The sequence below is a fragment of the Neomonachus schauinslandi genome, chromosome X (genome assembly GCF_002201575.2).
Source record: "Neomonachus schauinslandi chromosome X, ASM220157v2, whole genome shotgun sequence".
NCBI lineage: Eukaryota > Metazoa > Chordata > Mammalia > Carnivora > Phocidae > Neomonachus > Neomonachus schauinslandi.
In genome coordinates this window covers 98,945,245-98,967,164 of record NC_058419.1, presented here as the reverse complement: position 1 = coordinate 98,967,164, position 21,920 = coordinate 98,945,245, and the positions used below count along the sequence as shown (strand labels likewise).

Here is a 21,920-nt window from a genome sequence, read left to right as displayed (position 1 = left end):
CTGTGATAAGATAAGATATAATGAGAAAGTTCCACGTAGACAATATTCATTGTGATATTTACTCATTCTGCACTATATTTCAGTTAAATTTCAGGAAAATTATGGATTTAGGAAAGTGAAGTAAAATCCTTTAATTGGCTTTGCTTTTTGTCTGTTGGATACTTAAGAGTTTCTTCAAGAGACTGATTTTTGAACTTTAAATAACTATAAAAATTGCTGTATTTTCTATACTGAGTAGACATTTTTGATCGAGCTCTATTTAGAAGTATGTCTGTATTTGACTTGTACACTTCTGAGCCTGCTTCAGGAGTCAGCCAAATCATGGAGTGTGCAGAGACCAAAACAATAAATTCATTCATTTATTTCTGCCAGTTCCAGCAAAAATCAGCAAGTTGTCAAATTATTCTAATTTAAATATCAGTTGCTGTCAGATTATCACAAGTAAGTTAGAAAAGAAAAGAATTAACTTATACCACAGTGCCCATAAAATTTTCATGCAAAACAATTTGTATAATGCATATTAGTATAACCTAATTTATACCAACTGGAGTCAATTCCAGTACATATTACTAGAAAATAACATCACTTTGATTAGCAGCTCATTACCACAGAGAACTACAATCTTGCAATGAGTAGTGTGAATTATCCTAAGAAAATGGGTTGAGTAGTGAAGGAGTTACTTAGTATACAAGGAAATGTACACATATGCCTTAATATCATTCCTTAACATATTGATCCTAACAATTATAAAGACAAAGTAATGACGAATTACTTAAGTAATTACAATTTTGGCATAAAATAATTAAGAGCAAGGACTCATGCAAATACATACTATATATGTATATATATTTTTTACTATATAGATAGATATAGATATAGATATAGATATAGATATAGATATAGATATAGATATAGATATATCTTCACTGGTTGAATTACTCCCTTGTATATAGATATATGCTATCCTCCAGAAACCATGGAGTTCGGGGGTTAGGGATCCATATAAGTGCGCAATAAGATTATTCACAAAGTTATAAATGCTAAAGAATCTACAAAATTTAATGGGGGTATGTAGGACAGAGTAACACTTAACAAGGAAGTGAATAGATGTCATAGGAGAGGTGATGTTAAATCAGAACTCTGAATAATTAGTAAGCATCGCTGGCAGTAGCAGATGCTTTAGGGGGAGGGGTTACGATTATGATATTTTAAGTGGAAAATGCTCACCCCCTCAAAAAAGTAGGTCAATACTAACCATGTCTGTGCCACATAAACCTAGCCGCTCCCAAGTCATAGATGATTAAAACATGGACAATGCTTATGCCCCATTAGGTCCATCAGATTCTCTCTCAGAGCTGCAGGACAAAGTCTGGCCAAGCTCTGTGGGTGCTGAGAATCGTCACATATGCAAGGAGACTGTGCTTAAGAAGTCCGCAGTTTACAGTGTCAATTGGGGAATAGCAAAGGTCGATGACTAGAAAGAGAAGATAGAAGTAGATGCCAAAAAGAGAGGTATAAAAAAAATACTGATGGCTTTCAATCACAGGCTGAAGGAAATGGGGCATTTTCCAAAGATGGCTGTAACAACAGTTCCCATACTATGTGCTCCTCTTACCACTCCCCCATTAAGAGGTGGAGTTTCTTTACCTCTTTAAACCTAGGTTGGCCCTTTGACTGCCTTGACCAACAGAAGACGGCAAAAGTAATATTTTGTCAGTTATGGGAAAAGCCCCTAAGAGGACGAGCAGCTTCAACTTCTACCTTTTTGGAACATTGACTCTTAAGATGTTCCCTCTTGGAACCCATCTGGCATGCTCTGAGAAGCCCAAGCCACATAAAGAAGCGGTGGGTAAGTGATTCAGTGAACGATCCCAAGTGAGCTTTCAGCTACAATGAGCATCATCCTTGGAAAAGCTAAGTCCAGTGCAGTTGAGCTTACATGCCATGGCAGAGCCAGCCAACAACTGCCAACTGCCTACAATCCCATGAGAGATCCCAAGACATAATGGTAAATAGCTGGTGACCAAAACACAGGCTCTAGTCCATTCCTGAGACAAATTTTATTCTTGCCCTTAGCTTCCATGAGACATCCCTATATACCGATGACAAACTTCTTCCCTTCATTTTTGTTTTTTAGTTAATTCAATTGTGCTACTTCTGCTTCATTGTTCTAAGTAGTATCTTTGACAAGCAAGGAGATAGAAGTTTTAAAAATAGAAGCATTCCTGATTGAGGGAAAACAAGGTACTCAGATGAGGTAATAAATGGCATAGGGAGTTTGGGAGAACTGAAATAATAGAGAATGAACACACAATGGCAGAAATATAAATGGAAGAGGTATTAAATAACCTCATGTCCCAAATGAAAAAACTCTAATTTTTCAATATGAAGAGAAAGTTTAAAATTTTAAGTTCATCAGAATCACAGATAATAATAGTTTTACTGCTAATAGTTAATCTAATAATTAAGGAAACCTGCAATGAGAGAATGCGATTATAAATTCAGTAATACTTTGAAATGAGTTTGAATTTTTCAAATCACTATATACACACATATATAGCTACATATGTGTATACTTTTTTTTTTCAAAAAAGCAGTGTGCACCTGTACAATTAGTATTTATTTCAATGTACTCTCAAACATTAGAGGGCCCTAATGAGGGCCAGGAGAGAGCCATGGAAAACAAGAATTTAAGGGATATGGAGAAGAAAGAAAGCACCAAAGAAAGAAAAGGAAGAGTCCAAGAGAAGGAGAAACAGAACAGCCAGGAAAGATAAAGGGTGCCACTTCAATCAAGTGATGTAAGAATTTTAAAAATGAAGGAGAAGTCAACAATGTCAATTTTGAGACATGTCAAATGAGGCAAGTTCTAACAAGTGTACATTAGCTGGTCAATGAGCACTGTAGCTAGAAGAGAGTCACTGGTAAGAGCAGAACTTAGCTTTTCCGAGGATGAAGCTTAAAGACCAGGAAACCCTCATCTAAAAATAGTTCAAATTATTTTTGAAGAATTTTGTCTCACCACATAATGTATTGTGGTCAACGAGGAACACGTATTAAGGCTATATAAAAGGAGCCAAGGGATGAGAGAGATTTAAAAAAAAATAAGAAGATAATTGATTAGAAAAACCCAGTGGGAAGCAAGAAGGAATGAAGAGCAAAGACCAATAATCAACAAAAAGTACTGACAGAAAGAGAGGTGCTACTTTTTCAGAAGCCCAAGGTAAGACATAAAGATCATTTTTGATATAGAAAGGCAGAAAGGGCTTCTTACTTGATGCTCTGTGTGAATCTGAACAGAAGACTGTTAGAGAAATCTGAACTTAAATTTCAGGGCTCTGGGGGCACCTGGGTGACTCAATTGGTTAAACATTCGACTCTTGATTTTGGCTCAGGACATGGTCTCAGGGTTGTGAGATCAAGCCCCGCTGAGCCCAGCCTCAGGCTCCTTGCTCAGCGGGGAGTCTGCTTGAGATTCTTTCCCTCTTTCTCTCTCCCTCTGACCCTCCCCCGGCTCGTGTGTGTACACACACGTGCACACGTGTGCACACTTTCTTCTCTCTAAAATAAATAAATAAATCTTCAAATTTCAGGCCTCTGATTTACCCCTTGAGCACCAAACCTTTCTGAAGCTCAATTTTCTCATCTCTAAACTGAGGATGTTGATGACAAGCCAGTAATGAAGCATTATCAGTAGTCCTGGGAAAATTCTCATGTTTGCAGTAGACAACTACACTGGTTTTGGTAAAAAGATCAGATGTTATAGTGTATGTAAAAATACCTGTTCAAGTTTGCACAAATATTTACTTCCAAATTGTGTCATTATGAATTATTGATTTATAAGGAAGAGATTCTTTTGGTATCCAGTGAGGAAGAGAGAGAAGAGGGTTGAGGAGGAGTCTTAGAAAGATCACCACTATTAAAATCATTAAAATGGAAAAATTGGTTTTGAACATCATATAAAACTGGAATTTTATTATAATTTATAGGCAGCCTTTTTAGAAAAATTCTCACATCTATAGTCCTGTTCTAATATGATTAGAGATCTAAATTTCCTTATAAATTAAAATTATATGTGAAAAAAGCCCAGTGAGTAAATATATTTTGGAAATTAAGGATAAATGTGTCTGCTATACAGGACATCTCAGAATATTTCATATAATAATATACACTGTGATATCAAGAGGAATAGTTCTTTGCTCAAATTACCCTTTTGCTTTCTCTCTCTCTTGCTCTTGCTCTTAAAAAAAAAAAAAAAAAAAAGGTAGGGGAGCCTGGGTGGCTCAGTCCATTAACTGTCTGACTCTTGGTTTCAGCTTAGGTCACGGTCTCAGGGTCCTGAGATCAAGCCCTGTGTCAGGCTCTGCACTGAATGTGGAGCCTTCCTAAGATTCTCTATCTCGATGTTGGCGGGGATGAGGAGAAAGGGGAACCCTCCTACACTGTTGGTGGGAATGCAAGCTGGTGCAGCCACTCTGGAAAACAGTATGGAGGTTCCTCAAAAAGTTGAAAATCGAACTACCCTACGACCCAGAAATGGCACTACTGGGTATTTACCCCAAAGATACAAATGTAGGGATCCGAAAGGGGTACGTGTACCCCGATGTTTATAGCAGCAATGTCCACAATAGCCAAACTATGGAAAGAGCCAAGATGTCCATCGACAGATGAATGGATAAAGAAGGTGTGGTATATATATACAATGGAATATTATGCAGCCATCAAAAGGAATGAGATCTTGCCATTTGCAATGACGTGGATGGAACTAGAGGGTATTATGCTAAGCGAAATAAGTCAATCAGAGAAATACATGTATCATATGATCTCACTGATATGAGGAATTCTTAGCCTCAGGAAACAAACGAAGGGTTGCTGGAGTGGTGGGGGTTGGGAGAGATGGGGTGGCTGGGTGATAGACACTGGGGAGGGTATGTGCTATGTTGAGTGCTGTGAATTGTGCAAGACTGTTGAATCACAGATCTGTACCTCTGAAACAAATAATGCAATATATGTTAAGAAAAAAAAAAAGAAAAAGAAGAAGGTAGCAGGAGGGGAAGAATGAAGGGGGGAAATCAGAGGGGTAGACGAACCATGAGAGACGATGGATGGACTCTGAAAAACAAACCGAGGGTTCTAGAGGGGAGGGGGTTGGGAGGATGGGTTAGCCTGGCGATGGGTATTAAAGAGGGCACGTTCTGCATGGAGCACTGGGTGTTATGCACAAACAATGAATCATGGAACACTACATCAAAAACTAATGATGTAATGTATGGTGATTAACATAACATAATAAAAAAAAAACTAAAAAAAAAAAAGATTTTCTGTCTCCCTCTCCTTCTCCCTCTGCCCCTCCCCCCAGCTCATCTGGGTGTGTGTGTATGTGTGCACGCGTGCACGTGTGCACAGGCTCTCTCACCGTCTCTCTCTAAAAAAACTAAAAATAAAAATTACCCCTTTGGGGCGCCTGGGTGGCTCAGTTGGTTAAGCAACTGCCTTCGGCTCAGGTCATGATCCTGGAGTCCCTGGATCGAGTCCCGCATCGGGCTCCCTGCTCGGCAGGGAGCCTGCTTCTGCCTCTGACCCTCCCCCCTCTCATGTGTTCTCTCTCTCTCATTCTCTCTGTCTCAAATAAATAAATAAAATAAAAAATCTTAAAAAAAAAAATTACCCCTTTGCTTTTTTTGTCAGAGTACATCACATAAGTAGATTTTGGAAAATCTATCTAATACACTTAATATGTTCAGTAACAAGAATTCAATTCACTACTAAAAGTGTAAGATAAAAATAGATATGTATTTCCAATCAATTGTAATTTGGGAAGATTTTGTAACATGCATTGCACTTTTATTCAGCTAGCATCTTTACAAATTAATTCCACAATTCTTACTTTCAACTGATAATTCATTTTTAGTTTGTACTTAGGACATCATTCACCACCTACTTTATTTAACCTCATCAGATTATTATTCCGGAGCCACATAATTAAAAATTATTTATCACTTTAGGGCAAGTTTATTGTGAAATACGTAAGTGATGTGCTTAAATAACAGAGTATTATGGAAACTTCCAGGCAGACTGGACAATCTCCTATTTTAAAACTCTTCAGATAAAAAAAAAACACACTGTATCATCTTTCCTGATATTATGATCAGACAATGAAAAAATAATACCATAGAAGAAAACACTGAAAACAAAAAATTTAACTCAAAGAAAAAGGTTTTCCTGGTACTTGGCTACCAGATCTGTAAGATCTGCTAAAGATGTAAAAGCTGGGGTGCCTGGGTGGCTCAATTGGTTAAGGATCTGCCTTCGGCTCAGGTCATGATCTCGGGGTCCTGGGATCAAGCCCCACATCGGGATCCCCACTCAGTGGGGAGTCTGCTTCTCCCTCTCCCTCTGCCCTTCCTCCCTGCTTGTGCTATCTCTCTCTCTCTGTCTCAGATAAATAAATAAAATCTTTTTTAAAAAAGATGTAAAAGCTGTATAATTTGAGTTCTATTTTCCCCCAAGATATACATCTACCAGGATATGGGTGAAAACTGTTTGAAGAAAACAAACGAACTGATCTTGTGAAGTTGTCAGCTTGGATTTATATAAAATCAGTAATTTCCAACAAAAACAAAATGAAAGGAAGTAGCAGATCAGGGCTAATGATTTAGAACACCCATGTACACTGTAACAGGAGTTCTCAGTCTAATACCTTTCAGGATCACTAGATTTTTTTTTTCTTCATCAAGTAATATAAAGCAGATTATGACATCATGCCATTCCCAAGAAAAGACATGTGACAATACTGCAATTATGTTTATAACTAGCACAATACAGAGAAAGTAGGAAACAACAATGGAAATAGAAATAACCGTTTTTCCATTAAAGATGATAAAGGGCAAATTATAGAGCTAAAAATTAATCAAACTTTAAGGACATTTCCAATATAGCACTTAACCATTAACTGAGAAGAGAGCAGGCCTTTTCACCATGATTTACCTCATCAGATCATTCTCATGTATCAAATTAATGACAAAGTGGCAAGCAAAATGAAGCTGTAGCTGTTGAAAGTATTTAATGGAATAAAGGATGCTTTCTATCAAATGATTGCTTTTGAGCTTTTGTGATATCAAATAAAGAAAATGATTCCAGCGAAAATAACTAAAATATTTCAGAAAGAAAAAAATATTAGAAGATGTCATGTCGTGACAATTAATGGAGAAATATAACACTATTAGTCATTTTAAAACAAATCACAATTCTGAAATTGCACCCTAAAGAAGAGGAAATGGCCACATATAATATGGACTCACAAAATTAAAGGAAGAAAATGTACTAAAGGATCTTGGATTATTTGTACTTTTAAAACATTCGGGAACATGAAAAAAAGTGCACTAATTATGGTAGTGGTCAAAGAATTTTGAAAAGTTTTAGAATATACATTTGAATATTTCGGTAAGTACAAAAGAAAGAAGAAATTCACACAGTTTTTTTTTTTTAATTACTATTTGTAGAAATATCCTGTAGGTTAATTAGACAAGAGAGAAAGCATGTTACCTATAAATTAAGCTTTGTCAGATGGAGAAGTTTTGATTTTTCTCAGGAATACACAACAGGCCAAAGAGCTTGTATTATAACAACTTAATTAGAGGCTGTTTTCAGGTCTGTGAGGCACTTTGGAACCCAGTACATATTTAACAAGTTAAATATATACATAAATGTAATCGTGTGTACACACACACACACACACATATGTGTGTGTGTAAGTTTATGCCATAATGGCAAACATTTTAATAACACCAAAACAAACTTACCTTCTAACTTAGTTCAATTTTAAGTACTTTGGTGGAGCTTTGTGTTAAGAAATTTTTTTTTTAAAGATTTTATTTATTTATTTGACAGAGAGAGACACAGCGAGAGAGGGAACACAAGCAGGGGGAGTGGGAGAGGGAGAAGCAGGCTTCCCGCAGAGCAGGGAGCCCAATGCGGGGCTCGATCCCAGGACCCTGGGATCATGACCTGAGCCGAAGGCAGACGCTGAACGACTGAGCCACCCAGGGGCCCCTGTGTTAAGAAATTTAAGAAATCAGCTGATGACCATCTTCTTCTGTCCCCCTCCTACTATTCTGATAGTAAATTTGGGGACAGAACCATTTAAAACCAAAAAAATGAACACTGTGTGGAATTATTATTCCCTGTAATACATCTGAGAAATGATGCTATTCATAGTTATAGTAATGATAATGATGGCAATGATAATAGAAGTCCATTATAAGTCTACATTTTCAAGCAATTATGATTACTTTTCAAATTAGGTAAGTGCAGAGTCAAAACTTTGGGAGAAATTTGAGGAAGTATAGTGGCTCCAGGTTAATTTTTTGTTTGATAGAGAGCTAATTATCAAAGTGGAGAAAGCAGATCTGAGGTAAAGTCCCAGCTTCAGTGAAAATGCTTCAGAATGGAATCCATTAAATATATCCCAATATAAACAACTGAAATATTACAATATTACTATGTGAGGTCTTACAGTGGACACCAGGATGGTCAATGGTAAATAGCCACCATTTAAGTTAATTCCAGGTTATTTAACACAATTTCTCACATTCCACCTTTGACTATACATCTAAACAATGGACTAAAAAAGTTGATGGTAAACTGAATTTATTTTTTAAAGATTTTATTTATTTGAGAGAGAGCGAGAGGAAGTGAGAGAGAGCAGGAGCAGGGGGAGGGGCAGACAGCGAGGGAGAGAGAGAAGCAGACTCTCCACTGAGCAGGGAGCCCGATGCGGGGCTCGATCCCAGGACTCTGGGATCATGACCTGAGCCAAAGCAACGCTTAACCAACTGAGCCACCCAGGCACCCCTGAAATTATTTTTTAATATACTATTTGAGATAGTCTCTATTACGAAGTCTCTTTTAAAATCAGCTTTATCGAGGTATAGTTTATCTACCATAGAATTCAATAAATGCAAATTCAAGAAATTTAACAAATTTAGAGTCGTGCAACTACTGCCACGATTTCATTTTTAGAACATTTCTATAGCTCCCTCCAATGATCCTGTGTGTCTATTTTCAGTAACTCCCTATCCCCATCCCTTCAATTAATAATCTAGCCTCTTCAAATATTTTCTTAAGCCTAAATATTTGACTTACCTCCCTCATTAAATTATGGTAATGATCAAAGAAAACAATGCAGATGCTTTGAAAATTGTCGCTATTCAGGGGCGCCTGGGTGGCTCAGTTGGTTAAGCCACTGCCTTCGGCTCAGGTCATGATCCTGGAGTCCCGGGATCGAGTCCCGCATCGGGCTCCCTGCTCAGCAGGGAGTCCGCTTCTCCCTCTGACCCTCCCCCCTCTCATGCTCTCTCTCTCTATCTCATTCTCTCTCTCAAATAAATAAATAAAATCTTTAAAAAAAAAAAAAGAAAATTGTCGCTATTCACACGGTATAGTCCTTGGAAGGACTGGAATACCGAGAAAGGCTGGAATATTTACTTTTCACTAATCATTCCTTCTCACGTGAAAAATTTTATTGTGTACTACTCAAAGTATTTTTAAAGTGCTCTGAAGTTCTAAAACTTGGCAGTATCATAAAGCACTATGACAAGATATTGTCACGCTATTATATATATATATATTTTTGTCGTGATACCATTAAGTCCCATTTTTAAAATGGTTCTTGATGATTATGGTGAACTTGACTGTTCAACAATTCTTTGATTTTCATCTTTCTTTCCTGCTATCTTATGGCAAGATGGCAAAATCCATTTGGGGCTTGTTCACTTTTTTTAAAAAAAATAGCTCCTAGCACATTTGTCTGGCACATATTTAGTGACTAAATGTGGTAAATCTTTGTGGAATTGAATAAATTCACCAAACACTTATCGAGGATCTGCTAGGCAGTCCTGATCTTTTACAAATTGACTTTTGGTGGGTAGGAAATTGAGGTCCACAGGGAAAACAACAATAACAAAACTAATTAAAAAATAAACAAGGAAGTTTCATATAGTCATAAATGTTACAAAGAAACTACAATAGTGCCTGTGATACCAAGTGTCATCTGGGTGTGCATTTTAGATTTATAACTTCACTGTCAGCTATTTGGGAATAAATATCTATTTGTATAAGAAAAAAAAAACAGAAACAATAGGTTGAATCTAAATTGCCTCAAAATATTCAGAGTACTTCAAGAGTCTTCACTGAGACCATAGCATGGCGCAGCTAGCTTCACCTTTTGTATTGAGAATGTGTAGTTTTTCACAACTGGATGTTGTAATTGAACTGCAGAATTAAGATGTACACTTTTGAACTTATAATATAAAAGACGTCTATTTCTTTATCATTATACATCCTGTGAGGACATGATACTGTGCCATTTTTCAAAATATAGTCAATGATGTGTAGCACATTTCTAATCTTTTGCATCTTCTGTAACACTTGCTTGCAATTATTTCTCACATTATTAAACATATTGAAGTGGTAACAGTCATTATAAATTGGCGAGTAATCAGTTCTATGTGGTAACACACACAGGTAGCATTGCAATGTTAGAACAGATTTAAAATTAATTGTATTATATTTATCATCATATTTATATTGCTAGGTAAACAGAAAAGAAAATATTTCTGCCACGCCTATGTGGGGTTTAACATTAGAACCCAAATGTCTGTAATAGATCTCCATATTCTCCTTCTATGGTTAAATTATTCCATTATCACATAAATCCTGAATGAATTCTGCAATGAAGGTTTATACTAATTCATAAATCAGTGAAGTAGGCTGTAAAGTAAGACTGTTCTGAGTCGTTTGGCACTCAAATATGCCTATACACTATAAAAGTCTTTTTTTTATCTTATAATGAAATCATAAGCTTAATCTGATAGACCAAAATCTGCATTTAGATCTTTATTTTTTAAGCCATTGGTTTTGATAGTCTGGAATGCTTACATTTAAAAATGGCCAAATATACTTAAACTGAGTTATAAGATTTAGCTTCAATAAACACAGGAAGACCTCAATTATAAATTGTTTTGATGTGTGGCTAATGCAGTCAGCTTAAATTAACAGCTTTCTTTAGTAAAAAGAAGATCCCTCTTTTCTATTTGTTGACACTAAGTTTTAGCCACATTGCTAATGGGATGGGAAAAGAGATGGAAGGAAGAAACTCGGTCTATAGTGGAACCAGAGTACGCGAAAGTCCCAGCTTGATGAGTGAAATATAGGAGCACTTTCTTTATTGATTATGAAGTCCTCTCCTTTGATGATAATTTGTTTCCTAAATTGCTGTAAAATTTTCCCCCTCTACTCATGCACATAAATCTACTATGTGGGAGATGTTGCAAAAGATGGGATCAGGAATCTGTGGGACAAAAGAAATAGTCGAGCCATTGCAATCACCGCTAGGCAGCCCACTGCTTCTTGTGGTAATCTTAGTGACACCATAATATTCTCTATAAAGTGTGCATCATCAACACTTCATGATACAGAGCATTTCAACAGGTACCCATGTTGGATTTTTCTTACATACTAGAGATTCAAACTTACGAAATTACTGGTATAATTCGAAAGAAAAACTGTAGACTGAAATACCTTAGTAATTTTAAGAATTGCAGACATTAAGGTGGTTATTGGCACATAATTATCTTGGCTCCTACAATCACTGAGAGGCACATCCAAGGTGAATGGCACATTATGATATGTGGAATTAGGGGACAAAGAAGAAGAAAATAAGAAAACCAAGCCAAGTTCATCTTTAAACATCCATGTTGAAAATTCTACTTGCCTGAATTAATTCATTTCTGCAGGAATTCCCAGCTATGTTTCCTCCTCTATTCATTTCCCATAAGAGTAAGGGGACAATCAAAATAGAAGAGAAAGTCACCCCAACTCCCTCCCGTTGAAATCTCGACAATGTCATAGGTGTGAATATCAAAGAGTGAGTGGTGAGAAATGTGATGCGAGGAAAAAACTGTGGAGCATTTCAGCCATGACCAATAATGAACTCTCCAAAGTCGTTCTCAACCTTTTCCACATGTGAGAACACTCGGGAGAATTTCCAATAATTCTGACAACTGAGTTCCCCCCAGATATTCTGACTGGTGTGGGGTGCACTCTGGGAACTTTTTTTCCAGATCGTAGGTGCTAAAACTAAATCTGTGTTTCAGTATGTTCTGCAGGACACTTAAGGAGTAAATAACTATATTCATGCTATGTGTTGCTTTGCAGTTATATAATTTGATGATTTTATACCGTAAAATTGTTCTTGAAGAAGCACTCATTGGTTTTTTATATTTTAATCATACTATTTTTGAAATAGTTCTTAAGTTTCTGATTTCTGTACCTAGAAGATAAATTTTTCTATCTAGAAGAATTCCTCCCATTTGCTTTACTCTATTTGAATCAATAAGATGTTATCTTAATTTTGTACTTTAATAAAAATCTTGCTTTAAATGGCCTGGTATTGAGCAGTTGATGCTGTGGTTGTATGATCTAAGATTTTGGTTTAAGTGTTAGTGACTGAAAAAAAATACTCCGGTCACTGTATGCTCTGATATCCTCACAATATGTAATCTTACTGTCTAAAAGGTTAGACTTCACTCCTATGAGCTCATTTTACTAAATAAAACAGTAAATATTTTTAATCTGATTTAGAATTGGAAGGCCCAGTTCTATAATCAAAACAGATAACTGATCAATGAACATGCTGAGGCAGTGGAGAGCTCATTTCTGCCCTATAGTTATAAAGGCAAATGTAATGCAAGAACCCATCTTGATCTACATCTCCTTTTATAAATAATAAGAGCATACCTGTTATAAAGTTATACACATCGCGTATATGTTCATAATACTGAGAATTTGTTATTCCTGAGAATCTCAATCTTAAAAGGCAGAAAAAGAAGGCTCTAGTAACAAATTTTAATTTGGCAGCAAAACTACTACTGTACCACACGGTGGAGTCAGACATCCACAAATCTATGTGGCCAGTGTGTGACAGGGAATCTGAGCACATTATTTAAGAGGACCAAATACAGTAATGGCATTCGTTTTGTTTGACCGGCTTCTCAGTGATATACTAAAACAAGCACTCGGTTTCTGAAAAGGGAAAGCTAAGTCTACCTAATCTTTTAATTAACAATGAACTTAGATGGAAATTTAAAGAAACAAGTTGTTTTGTATTAGTACAAGCCAGGAAACTTAGCCCCCATGATATACAGTTAGAAAAAATGTCATTTTGGTGGCATTCTTAGTGGCTTCTTTTTCTGGCAAACTCTGCTTATGTTCTTACTTCACAGACAGTCTCTTTACTCTCTATTTGTCTCTTTCAAGAGAGTTTCAAATTGAGCTTCAGGAAATGTAATTCTTGAAGTAAATCTGAGTACCTGATAACTCTGTTTGAGAAAACAATTCACTTGCTGTCATCTTAAAATAAAATCTTGGAGAAGAATGTTTTTCTTTCTTTTGGGTGGCCTGCATTTTCCAATATTATATATTACCAGTTGGGGAATTCAAAGTCAAGAATTATCTTGAAAATGCAGGTGCAACCAGAAATGCATGGAAAACGGATTTGAGCTTGTTAGTGCTCTAAAATCCCTTTTTTCAAGTAGATTTGAAATTTCTTAATTGACTTGTGTGCTGTTATTTGCAAGTATTTTGAACTGTTATAATTAAAAACATTTTTACTACAGCTTTTTTATTTGAAAAGAAACAAACAAAACACTTTATATTATGGTATTAAAAACTAGTATGTTATATTCATGTTTATGGAATCCTGCATTCATATCTAAACAAAAAAGAACACTCACAGTCTACAACCTTTTCAACTAAACAAGTTTTTTTTTCCCTAAAAGTTCCCATTTGTTTCTAAGACAATAATAGCTATTGCATATCTCATACTTTCATATTGCTACTCATACGTTCATTCTGTAAGCCTTAGAAAAACTATATATTTTATAGTACAAATGTCCAATTTTAATATTTAATATTTATATTGTTCAAAATTTCCCTTAATTATATTCAGAAATTTATGAGCAGTCTTTAATCAAACATTCCTCCAAGTTTAGGTCACTGAATTAAAAAAAAAGAAACAACTCTATTCTGCCTTTAGTTTATAATCATGAAGTTCTTCTCAACTAAGTAATAATTTCTCATTCCTGTCATGTATTTTTCTAAAGCCTGCCTATAAAATTTTCTATGTGACTCAAATTGGGACAGTCTTAGGAAGAGTTAATGGTTGAGCACTGGACTAATGTAAGCTTGAAGAATTGCATATACCAGGGAGCTTAAAATCCTCAACAGTGTTCACAATCATCTCCCATTTACGATTTACACTTGTCCCAGTGAAAAACTATCATGAGGATGCTGTCATCAGGATTCCCCTAAACTATACTTTCTTCATCCCCTGTTGCAATGGTCAATGAGGAAACCCTGTGCCCTGGACTTTGTAAGCCTATCAAAACTACTTGTACCCTGCCCCATGTTCTCAGGGACTTTGTGGTCAAACTTTGACAATATGGTAAACTACCTCATGCTATTGTGTGTAATGATGCTCTGGGTACCAGTTAGACTATGATTCAGTGCACTATAATTGCATTGTAACCATGATCTGTAAATCCAACACTTAATCCAAAAATTCATTTTAAAATGAAAACATTCAGGCATCTCCACCAATTAGTGGGGGGAGGGCCCTTGGGATGGGTAGATAACCTTCTAATGCCCCTCACATCTTAACTTACTGGTCTGAATTATCCGTGGTTATTGGGTTCATAAAATGTACCTAAGATTTGAAAAGTAGTTACATTACCTTACTACCAGAAAATTCCAAAGATATTGAAATAAATAATACCTATTATACTTTACATGTATTTAAAGTTATTAAAAAATAGAAATATAGCATTTAAAAAACTACATCCCAAGATGGAAGTTAATTTAGATATTCCATCAATTTATTCAGTATAAAATTAACTTAGATTTATTTTCATTATTATTTTAACTCTCATTTTAGAAAAACTGGTTTAGCATATTTCATAATTTGGATTGAACAGAGTGGGATGTGTGAGTACATGTGAGTATATATGGTATGATTATTAGTAATAAATGCAAATTTACATCTCAAATTTTTTGCTATCAACTACTTATGACACATCACATGTAGAACAATATAGAGATCATAAGACTTATGATTCTAAAATAACAAAGATGAGTTGATAATAAAATATTTGAGACTGCACTTTTAATGGCACCCTAAAAATACCTTCTTTACAATTTACATTCTTAAAGTTTCCCTCTAGGTTAAGTATAGTTTGAAAATACTGATTAACAGCAGACTTCCAAATGCTATTTCCCTGCCTTGTAAGTGTCTCTATTTCAAATTCCTCTATTACATATTTTAAAAAATAAATCTTAGAGTGTTAACCTAGAGCTCTTTTTCCCTCTTACCTCCAAACAGTAAAATCAGTCAATCAAATAACCCTCCATACAACTAGTTGACTCAATTTTAACTTCGAAATTCAGCAATGTCGTGTTCCGATAACACACCAAGTAATAGTATCTCATTCCCAGTTTACTTGCCTGCGCTTCTTGAGGCATCTGAGCTGCGTCCACTTTGTCAGCAATATAAGCTGCCAACTGCTTGTCAATGGAGGAAAGGGACTCCTGAATTAAGTGCAAGGATTTTTCGATCTCCTGGGCCGACTGGATACTCTGCTCAAGCAACTTTTGCCTCCTCACGGCCTAAAGAAAAGAAGGAAGAAGGAAGCGGTTCAATGTTTACTCGCAATAGTTTTCCTGCAAACCTGCAACAAAGGAAATGAAGATTCTAGACTCCGTCATAATCACCTTTTTGTAAGATAGATTTCGCAGCTTCCTGCCACTCATTCAGCTCTGCTTATAAAAATAAAAATAAAAATAAGAAATGAGAATTAGCACACAGAACTACAGGATCCGGAATCTCTGCAGGACAAAAACCACAGAATTATGTATATCAAGGAATGAAGCTGGAAAAAAAAAAAAAAACAGTAGTGAAATCATCTGCGTCGTTGCAATCTGTCGTTCTCAGGCCGAATGTTCCTCCTGATCTCATTATATAGTTCAAGAGATTTGGTTTACTTAGAATAGGGTCATCGTCATCACAATCCAATTCAAGATGGATAATCCACTTCCACCAGTGAGACACATATACAATCTGTTCAGAATCAGCTCCTTTCAAAAAGAGAATTTCAACAACCATCTGGTTATGGATTTATTTTAAATACGATTTCTACCAGTTTTGCATGGGCTTTTTCCCCCTGTTTTCTTTCACAATTTGAATTATGGAAATCACTTGTACAATTGGATCTGTGTTACTGCTGAACTGGAACAAATAATAAGTAATCCTAATACAGCTGCAATTAATCTTGATTGTTACTATAGGTATGATTAGGGTAATTTAACACTTTCCAAATATAAATAGCATGCTGAGCAAACTGCACAGTCTCCCTTCAAGGACCTGTTCACCTTTAGAAAAACAGTTCTACAAGCAAGGACTGGGACAAGCAACTTACTGAGAATTCCTTAAGTTATGCATCACAGCAAGCATTTGTCTATATTATATGATGTGCAGACATGATTATCTGGTATAAGAGAACTATCTGTCCCACAGACCATGAGCAGGGTTTTAAAAACGACCCTGCTTGTGAAGAGCACAGCGTAATATTGTCACATCACTATGCTGTATACCTGAAGCTAATGTGACACCATGTGGCAACTACACTTCAATAAAAAATATTAAAAAAATAAAAAGTAATATACAGTGGGCTCTTTAGCTTAAAATGTATTAGAAATGCCATTATTCTTTAATGAAGCCAACTTGGAACACAACATTACTCAACTATGACTAAAGTTAAAAGAGCTGCAAGTCTTACACTACGACAGGAGTGGGAGGGCATTCTCGGTATTTCTACCTGGATCATAAATCGTTCTCAGGATTTTACCTTAGGCTTTCCTTTCTTCTCATTCCACCCACACCTCTAGTTTCGGTTAGCCCTCTTTCGCTCACAACTCTCAACTCTTGTCTCCGGTCCAGACTTCCCCCTCGATCTCCACACGTGCATATATATATTGCCCTACTCGACAATTCTACTTGGACATCCCACAGCAACCAAAGCAACAGCATGACCAAATATGGACACATTTTGGGCCCCCTTCTCATCTACTTCCCACCTTCCCAACTTGCTTTTGCTCTTGCTCTGTATTTTTTTCCTCTATTTCAGAGACCGGCAATTATTCACTGCCTTTATTAGGCATGATTCTGGATATTTCCTCTTTCTCTATCATGTCCTTTACCATTTTGTGTTTAATCAGTCAATCAATTCCCAATCATTTCTTCTACCTCCTAATATTTCTTGATTCCATTCTTTTCTCCTCCGCACTGTCATTACTCTACTTGGCTCATTACCATCTCTTGCCTCAAATACAGTGCAGGCTTTGGCTGGTATCCTACCCTATCATTGCCCATCTGCAACACATCTAGAGTGTGTTCTTCCTAAAATGAAATGATGGCTCTCTGCTTAAAATCCTCTACTTAGTATTTATTTTCCTGAGGATAGATGCAATACTCTTTAATATGGCTTTAAAGTCCCTTCATAGTCCGGGCTGGACATAGTCCTTGCTCAAGCTACAGAGAAATTTTATTTTTCATTCCCCAGCATACACTATGTCTCTCTTGATACTTGGTCTTTTTTAAAGATTTTGTTTATTTATTTGACAGAGAGAGAGAGACACAGCGAGAGAGGGAACACAAGCAGGGGGAGCGGGAGAGGGAGAAGCAGGCTTCCCACTGAGCAGGGAGCCTGATGCTGGGCTCGATCCCAGGACCCCGGGGTTAATACCTGAGCTGAAGGCAGACGCTTAATGACTGAGCCACCCAGGCGCCCCTTGATACGTGGTCTTAAACGTGCTACTCCTTTTTCCTCAAACAATTCCACCCCAACTTCCTTTTATTGGCTAATTTACCTTTATCCTTTAACTCTTACCTTGGAAACTTGGCTATCTCCCTCACCAGGTGGCTGTCCCTGACACCCTATGTTCTCTCTTGTACTTTGTATTTCTGGCTCAATATGTATCACACCATAATGCATTTTCCCATTAATTTTTTCCTTTATTTCAGACTTTAAGAGCCAATAAGATTAGAGACTATGGCTGTCTTGTTCATTGCCCAATACCAGCTCCTAGAAAAAAAAGACCAATACTTTTGTTCATGACTGAATAAATGGTGTAACAAGGCTTCTTAGTGGGGAAAACAGAGAAGTATTCAAGTAGTCAAAAAATTGGATATAGAAAAGAAACTGGGGAAAAGTCACCACCACTCAGACAGACGCATCCTTTGGAGAAGTCCTTCCTGTTTGTGTTTTTGCTTTATTTTGGTGTTTTTGTATTATTTTGGTGTGTTGTTTGTGTGTGCTTGGAATTAAAACTATCAGAATAGGAAAAAAATTAAAAAACAGAAGTATCAGAATAGGATGGAACATTATTTACAGGAAACTTTAGTCTACTTCTATTAAAATACTTGATCCAAATCAGTGACCAAGACCTTGGCCTATAATCTAATTCAAATGCAGTTTCCCCTTTCTTCAGTCAAAACTTCAACGAGAAGTTACATCACATCATAATTCAGTTAACAGTGCTTATGGCTATAATCAGAGCTGTCTGTATTGTACAGGAGAATGTCTGTAGCTTAGCCAGACTTTCTCCAGAGAAATGGATCTCTAATGATAAAATTTCACCATTGTGACAGGTGGCTGGAGAAAGCTTCCAATCACAGCATGTAGTAATTGCCTACTCAGGCATTGTTTAAATCTGGTCCTTTATCTGGCTAAAGGCAAAAACAACCTACTCTCCTGCGCACATCTGTGCAATTTTAATATAATTGAATAGGATATAATACAGCACAATGTTAAACCACATATCTAGCCTCAAAACTATATTTAGAAATCTAACCTTTTCGGGGCGCCTGGGTGGCTCAGTCGTTAAGCGTCTGCCTTCGGCTCAGGTCAGGATCCCAGGGTCCTGGGATCGAGCCCCACATCAGGCTCCCTGCTCAGCGGGAAGCCTGCTTCTCCCTCTCTCACTCCCCCTGCTTGTGTTCCCTCTCTCGCTGTGTCTCTCTCTGTCAAATAAATAAAATCTTAAAAAAAAAAAAAAAAAAAGGAAACCTCCCACCTCTCTTATAAAAAAAAAAAAAAAAAAAAAAAAGAAATCTAACCTTTTCTATTCATAAGATTCTATGGATTGAAAGAAATGAAATGACCTAAGAGATGATGGCAGAATTGACCTCAGATAGGTTGGGTCTTTGCTTGGCCTGGTAGTCAGTAAGAGAGACCAATACACATGGATTCTTTGATCATCTCAGGGAGTGAAAAGACCTGATGTCAATCTAAGCTTGCAAATCTCTTTGAACTAATCATGGCATAAGCTGCCTTCTATTTCTAAACATCTTTTTTTTTTTAATTTTTATTGTTATGTTAATCACCATACATAGCATCATTAGTTTTTGATGCAATGTTCCATGATTCATTGTTTGCATATATCACCCAGTGCTCCATGCAGAACGTGCCCTTTTTAATACTCACCACCAGGCTAACCCATCCTCCCACCCCCCTCCCCTCTAGAACCCTTAGTTTGTTTTTCAGAGTCCATCGTCTCTCATGGTTCGTCTTCCCCTCCTGCTATCTTCTTCTTCTTCTTCTTCTTTTTTTTTTTTTAACATATATTGTATTATTTGTTTCAGAGGTACAGATCTGTGATTCAACAGTCTTGCACAATTCACAGCGCTCACCATAGCACATACCCTCCCCAATGTCTATCAGCCAGCCACCCCATCCCTCCCACCCCCCACCACTCCAGCAACACTCAGTTTGTTTCCTGAGATTAAGAATTCCTCATATCAGTGAGGTCATATGATACATGTCTTTCTCTGATTGACTTATTTCGCTCAGCATAACACCCTCCAGTTCCATCCACGTCATTGCAAATGGCAAGATCTCATTCCTTTTGATGGCTGCATAATATTCCATTGTATATATATACCACACCTTCTTTATCCATTCATCTGTTGATGGACATCTTGGCTCTTTCCAAAGCTTGGCTATTGTGGACATTGCTGCTATAAGCATCGGGGTGCACGTACCCCTTCAGATCCCTACATTTGTATCTTTGGGGTAAATACCCAGTAGTGCAATTGCTGGGTCATATGGTAGCTCTATTTTCAACTTTTTGAGGAACGTCCATATTGTTTTCCAGAGTGGCTGCACCAGCTTGCATTCCCACCAACAGTGTAGGAGGGTTCCCCTTTCTCCGCATCCCTGCCAACATCTGTCATTTCCTGACTTGTTAATTTTAGCCACTCTGACTGGTGTGATGTGATATCTCATTGAGGTTTTGATTTGGATTTCCCATCTTATTAGGCAAACCCTGATGGGGGGCCAGGCCTGTGGATTTTCTAGGACCCTCTGGCCACTTGATCTGTGCTATCTCATTGAACAGATTTGGTAGGCAGTCCCAACCCAGATTCAGATTTTTGTTGCTGGTCCGGATTACAGCTTAACTATTTTTTAAAAATGTTATACCATGTCTTCAGCTAACTCTCTTATCAGTAAGATGAATCATATAGCTAACAAAAACAACAAATATGAGGAGGGTTACAAAGATATTGAGAGGCTGGCCAACAACAACAAAAATACAAAAGTAAAAAAGGGAATCCTAATGATGGTTACCAGGGAAAAAGCATAATGAAAAAATTTTTATTTTGGTTTTCAGAAAAATTCAAGGAAAACTAAGTTAAAATAATCAACATACATGAAATATATTATTATTTCCTCAAAGTACTCTAGAGTATAAAATCAAAAACTGACTTTTGTTGGCAATGGACAGTTGTCTCCACAGTGAATTGCTTGTTTTTTACATTTTTATTTTATTAAATAATAACCTTTGTGCCCCAATATTACAAATACTTAGCAATATGGCTAAGAAACTATGGAAGAATGAATTTTTCATTCTGGCGGAATAAATTTCTCATGTGAAATAAAAACTGGGAGTTTGAACCAAAATAAATGTATTTAAATATGAATGCAGTCTTAAAAATAGAAAAAAAATTTCACGTTATCTGAATAGCTTTTTATAAATCATCATTCATTAAAGGAGCTATATGTCCTCGCTATACTTATTAAAGGCTCTATAAAATAAAATCATTTTTATTTCATTTAATGATAGGTAAGATCATGATTGCAAATGAATTAGGAATGTGGGTGTTTTCACTATTAAAATAGGACTTTCTGAGACATTAGAAAGATACATTTCGGGGTGCCTGGGTGGCTCAGTCCATTAAGCGTCTGCCTTCGGCTCAGGTCATGATCCCAGGGTCCTGGGATCGAGCCCCGCATCAGGCTCCCTGCTCAGCGGGAAGCCTGCTTCTCCTTCTCCCACTCTCCCTTCTTGTGTTCCCTCTCTCACTGTCTCTCTCTGTCAAATAAATCAAGTCTTAAAAAAAAAAAAAAAAGATACATTTCCCTTACAGTTAACCTTCCTAGCCAACAGGAAATACTTATTAAGCACAAAATATTTTGCAGAATTGAACTGTATACATAGTCTCTCACTATAGGAAGATAACAACCAAACCAGAAAAAAGTCTAGTAGAATGCAAGGATACAATATTTTTCAGCCTAAGAAAGAAGAAAACCAAATCTATACTTTATGAGTAAAAATTGCCAGAAAAGTGTTTCTGTCCCAAATTCCCTATCTTATACTGATATACTGATGGAATTCTTCTCTTGGTTACATACTATACCAATTTAAATATATATATATATGCTAAAATAGACATTCCTGAGAAATTTAATTCACTATATAGCATGAGTTAGTTTGAGGCCACAAAAATAATTTTCTTCCAGTATCTGTGG

At 36.6% G+C, this 21,920-nt stretch overlaps 1 protein-coding gene across 1 annotated transcript in view; it reads right to left on the bottom strand.

Annotated features, from left to right (window-relative positions):
- Positions 1 to 21,920, bottom strand: part of DMD (dystrophin) — a 2,077,064-nt gene that overhangs the window by 1,242,057 nt on the left and 813,087 nt on the right. Inside the window, exon 30 of the mRNA XM_021677947.1 lies at positions 15,559 to 15,720. Within this exon, the coding sequence (XP_021533622.1) occupies positions 15,559 to 15,720 (162 nt within the window). The remainder of the gene's footprint in view (positions 1 to 15,558; positions 15,721 to 21,920) is intronic.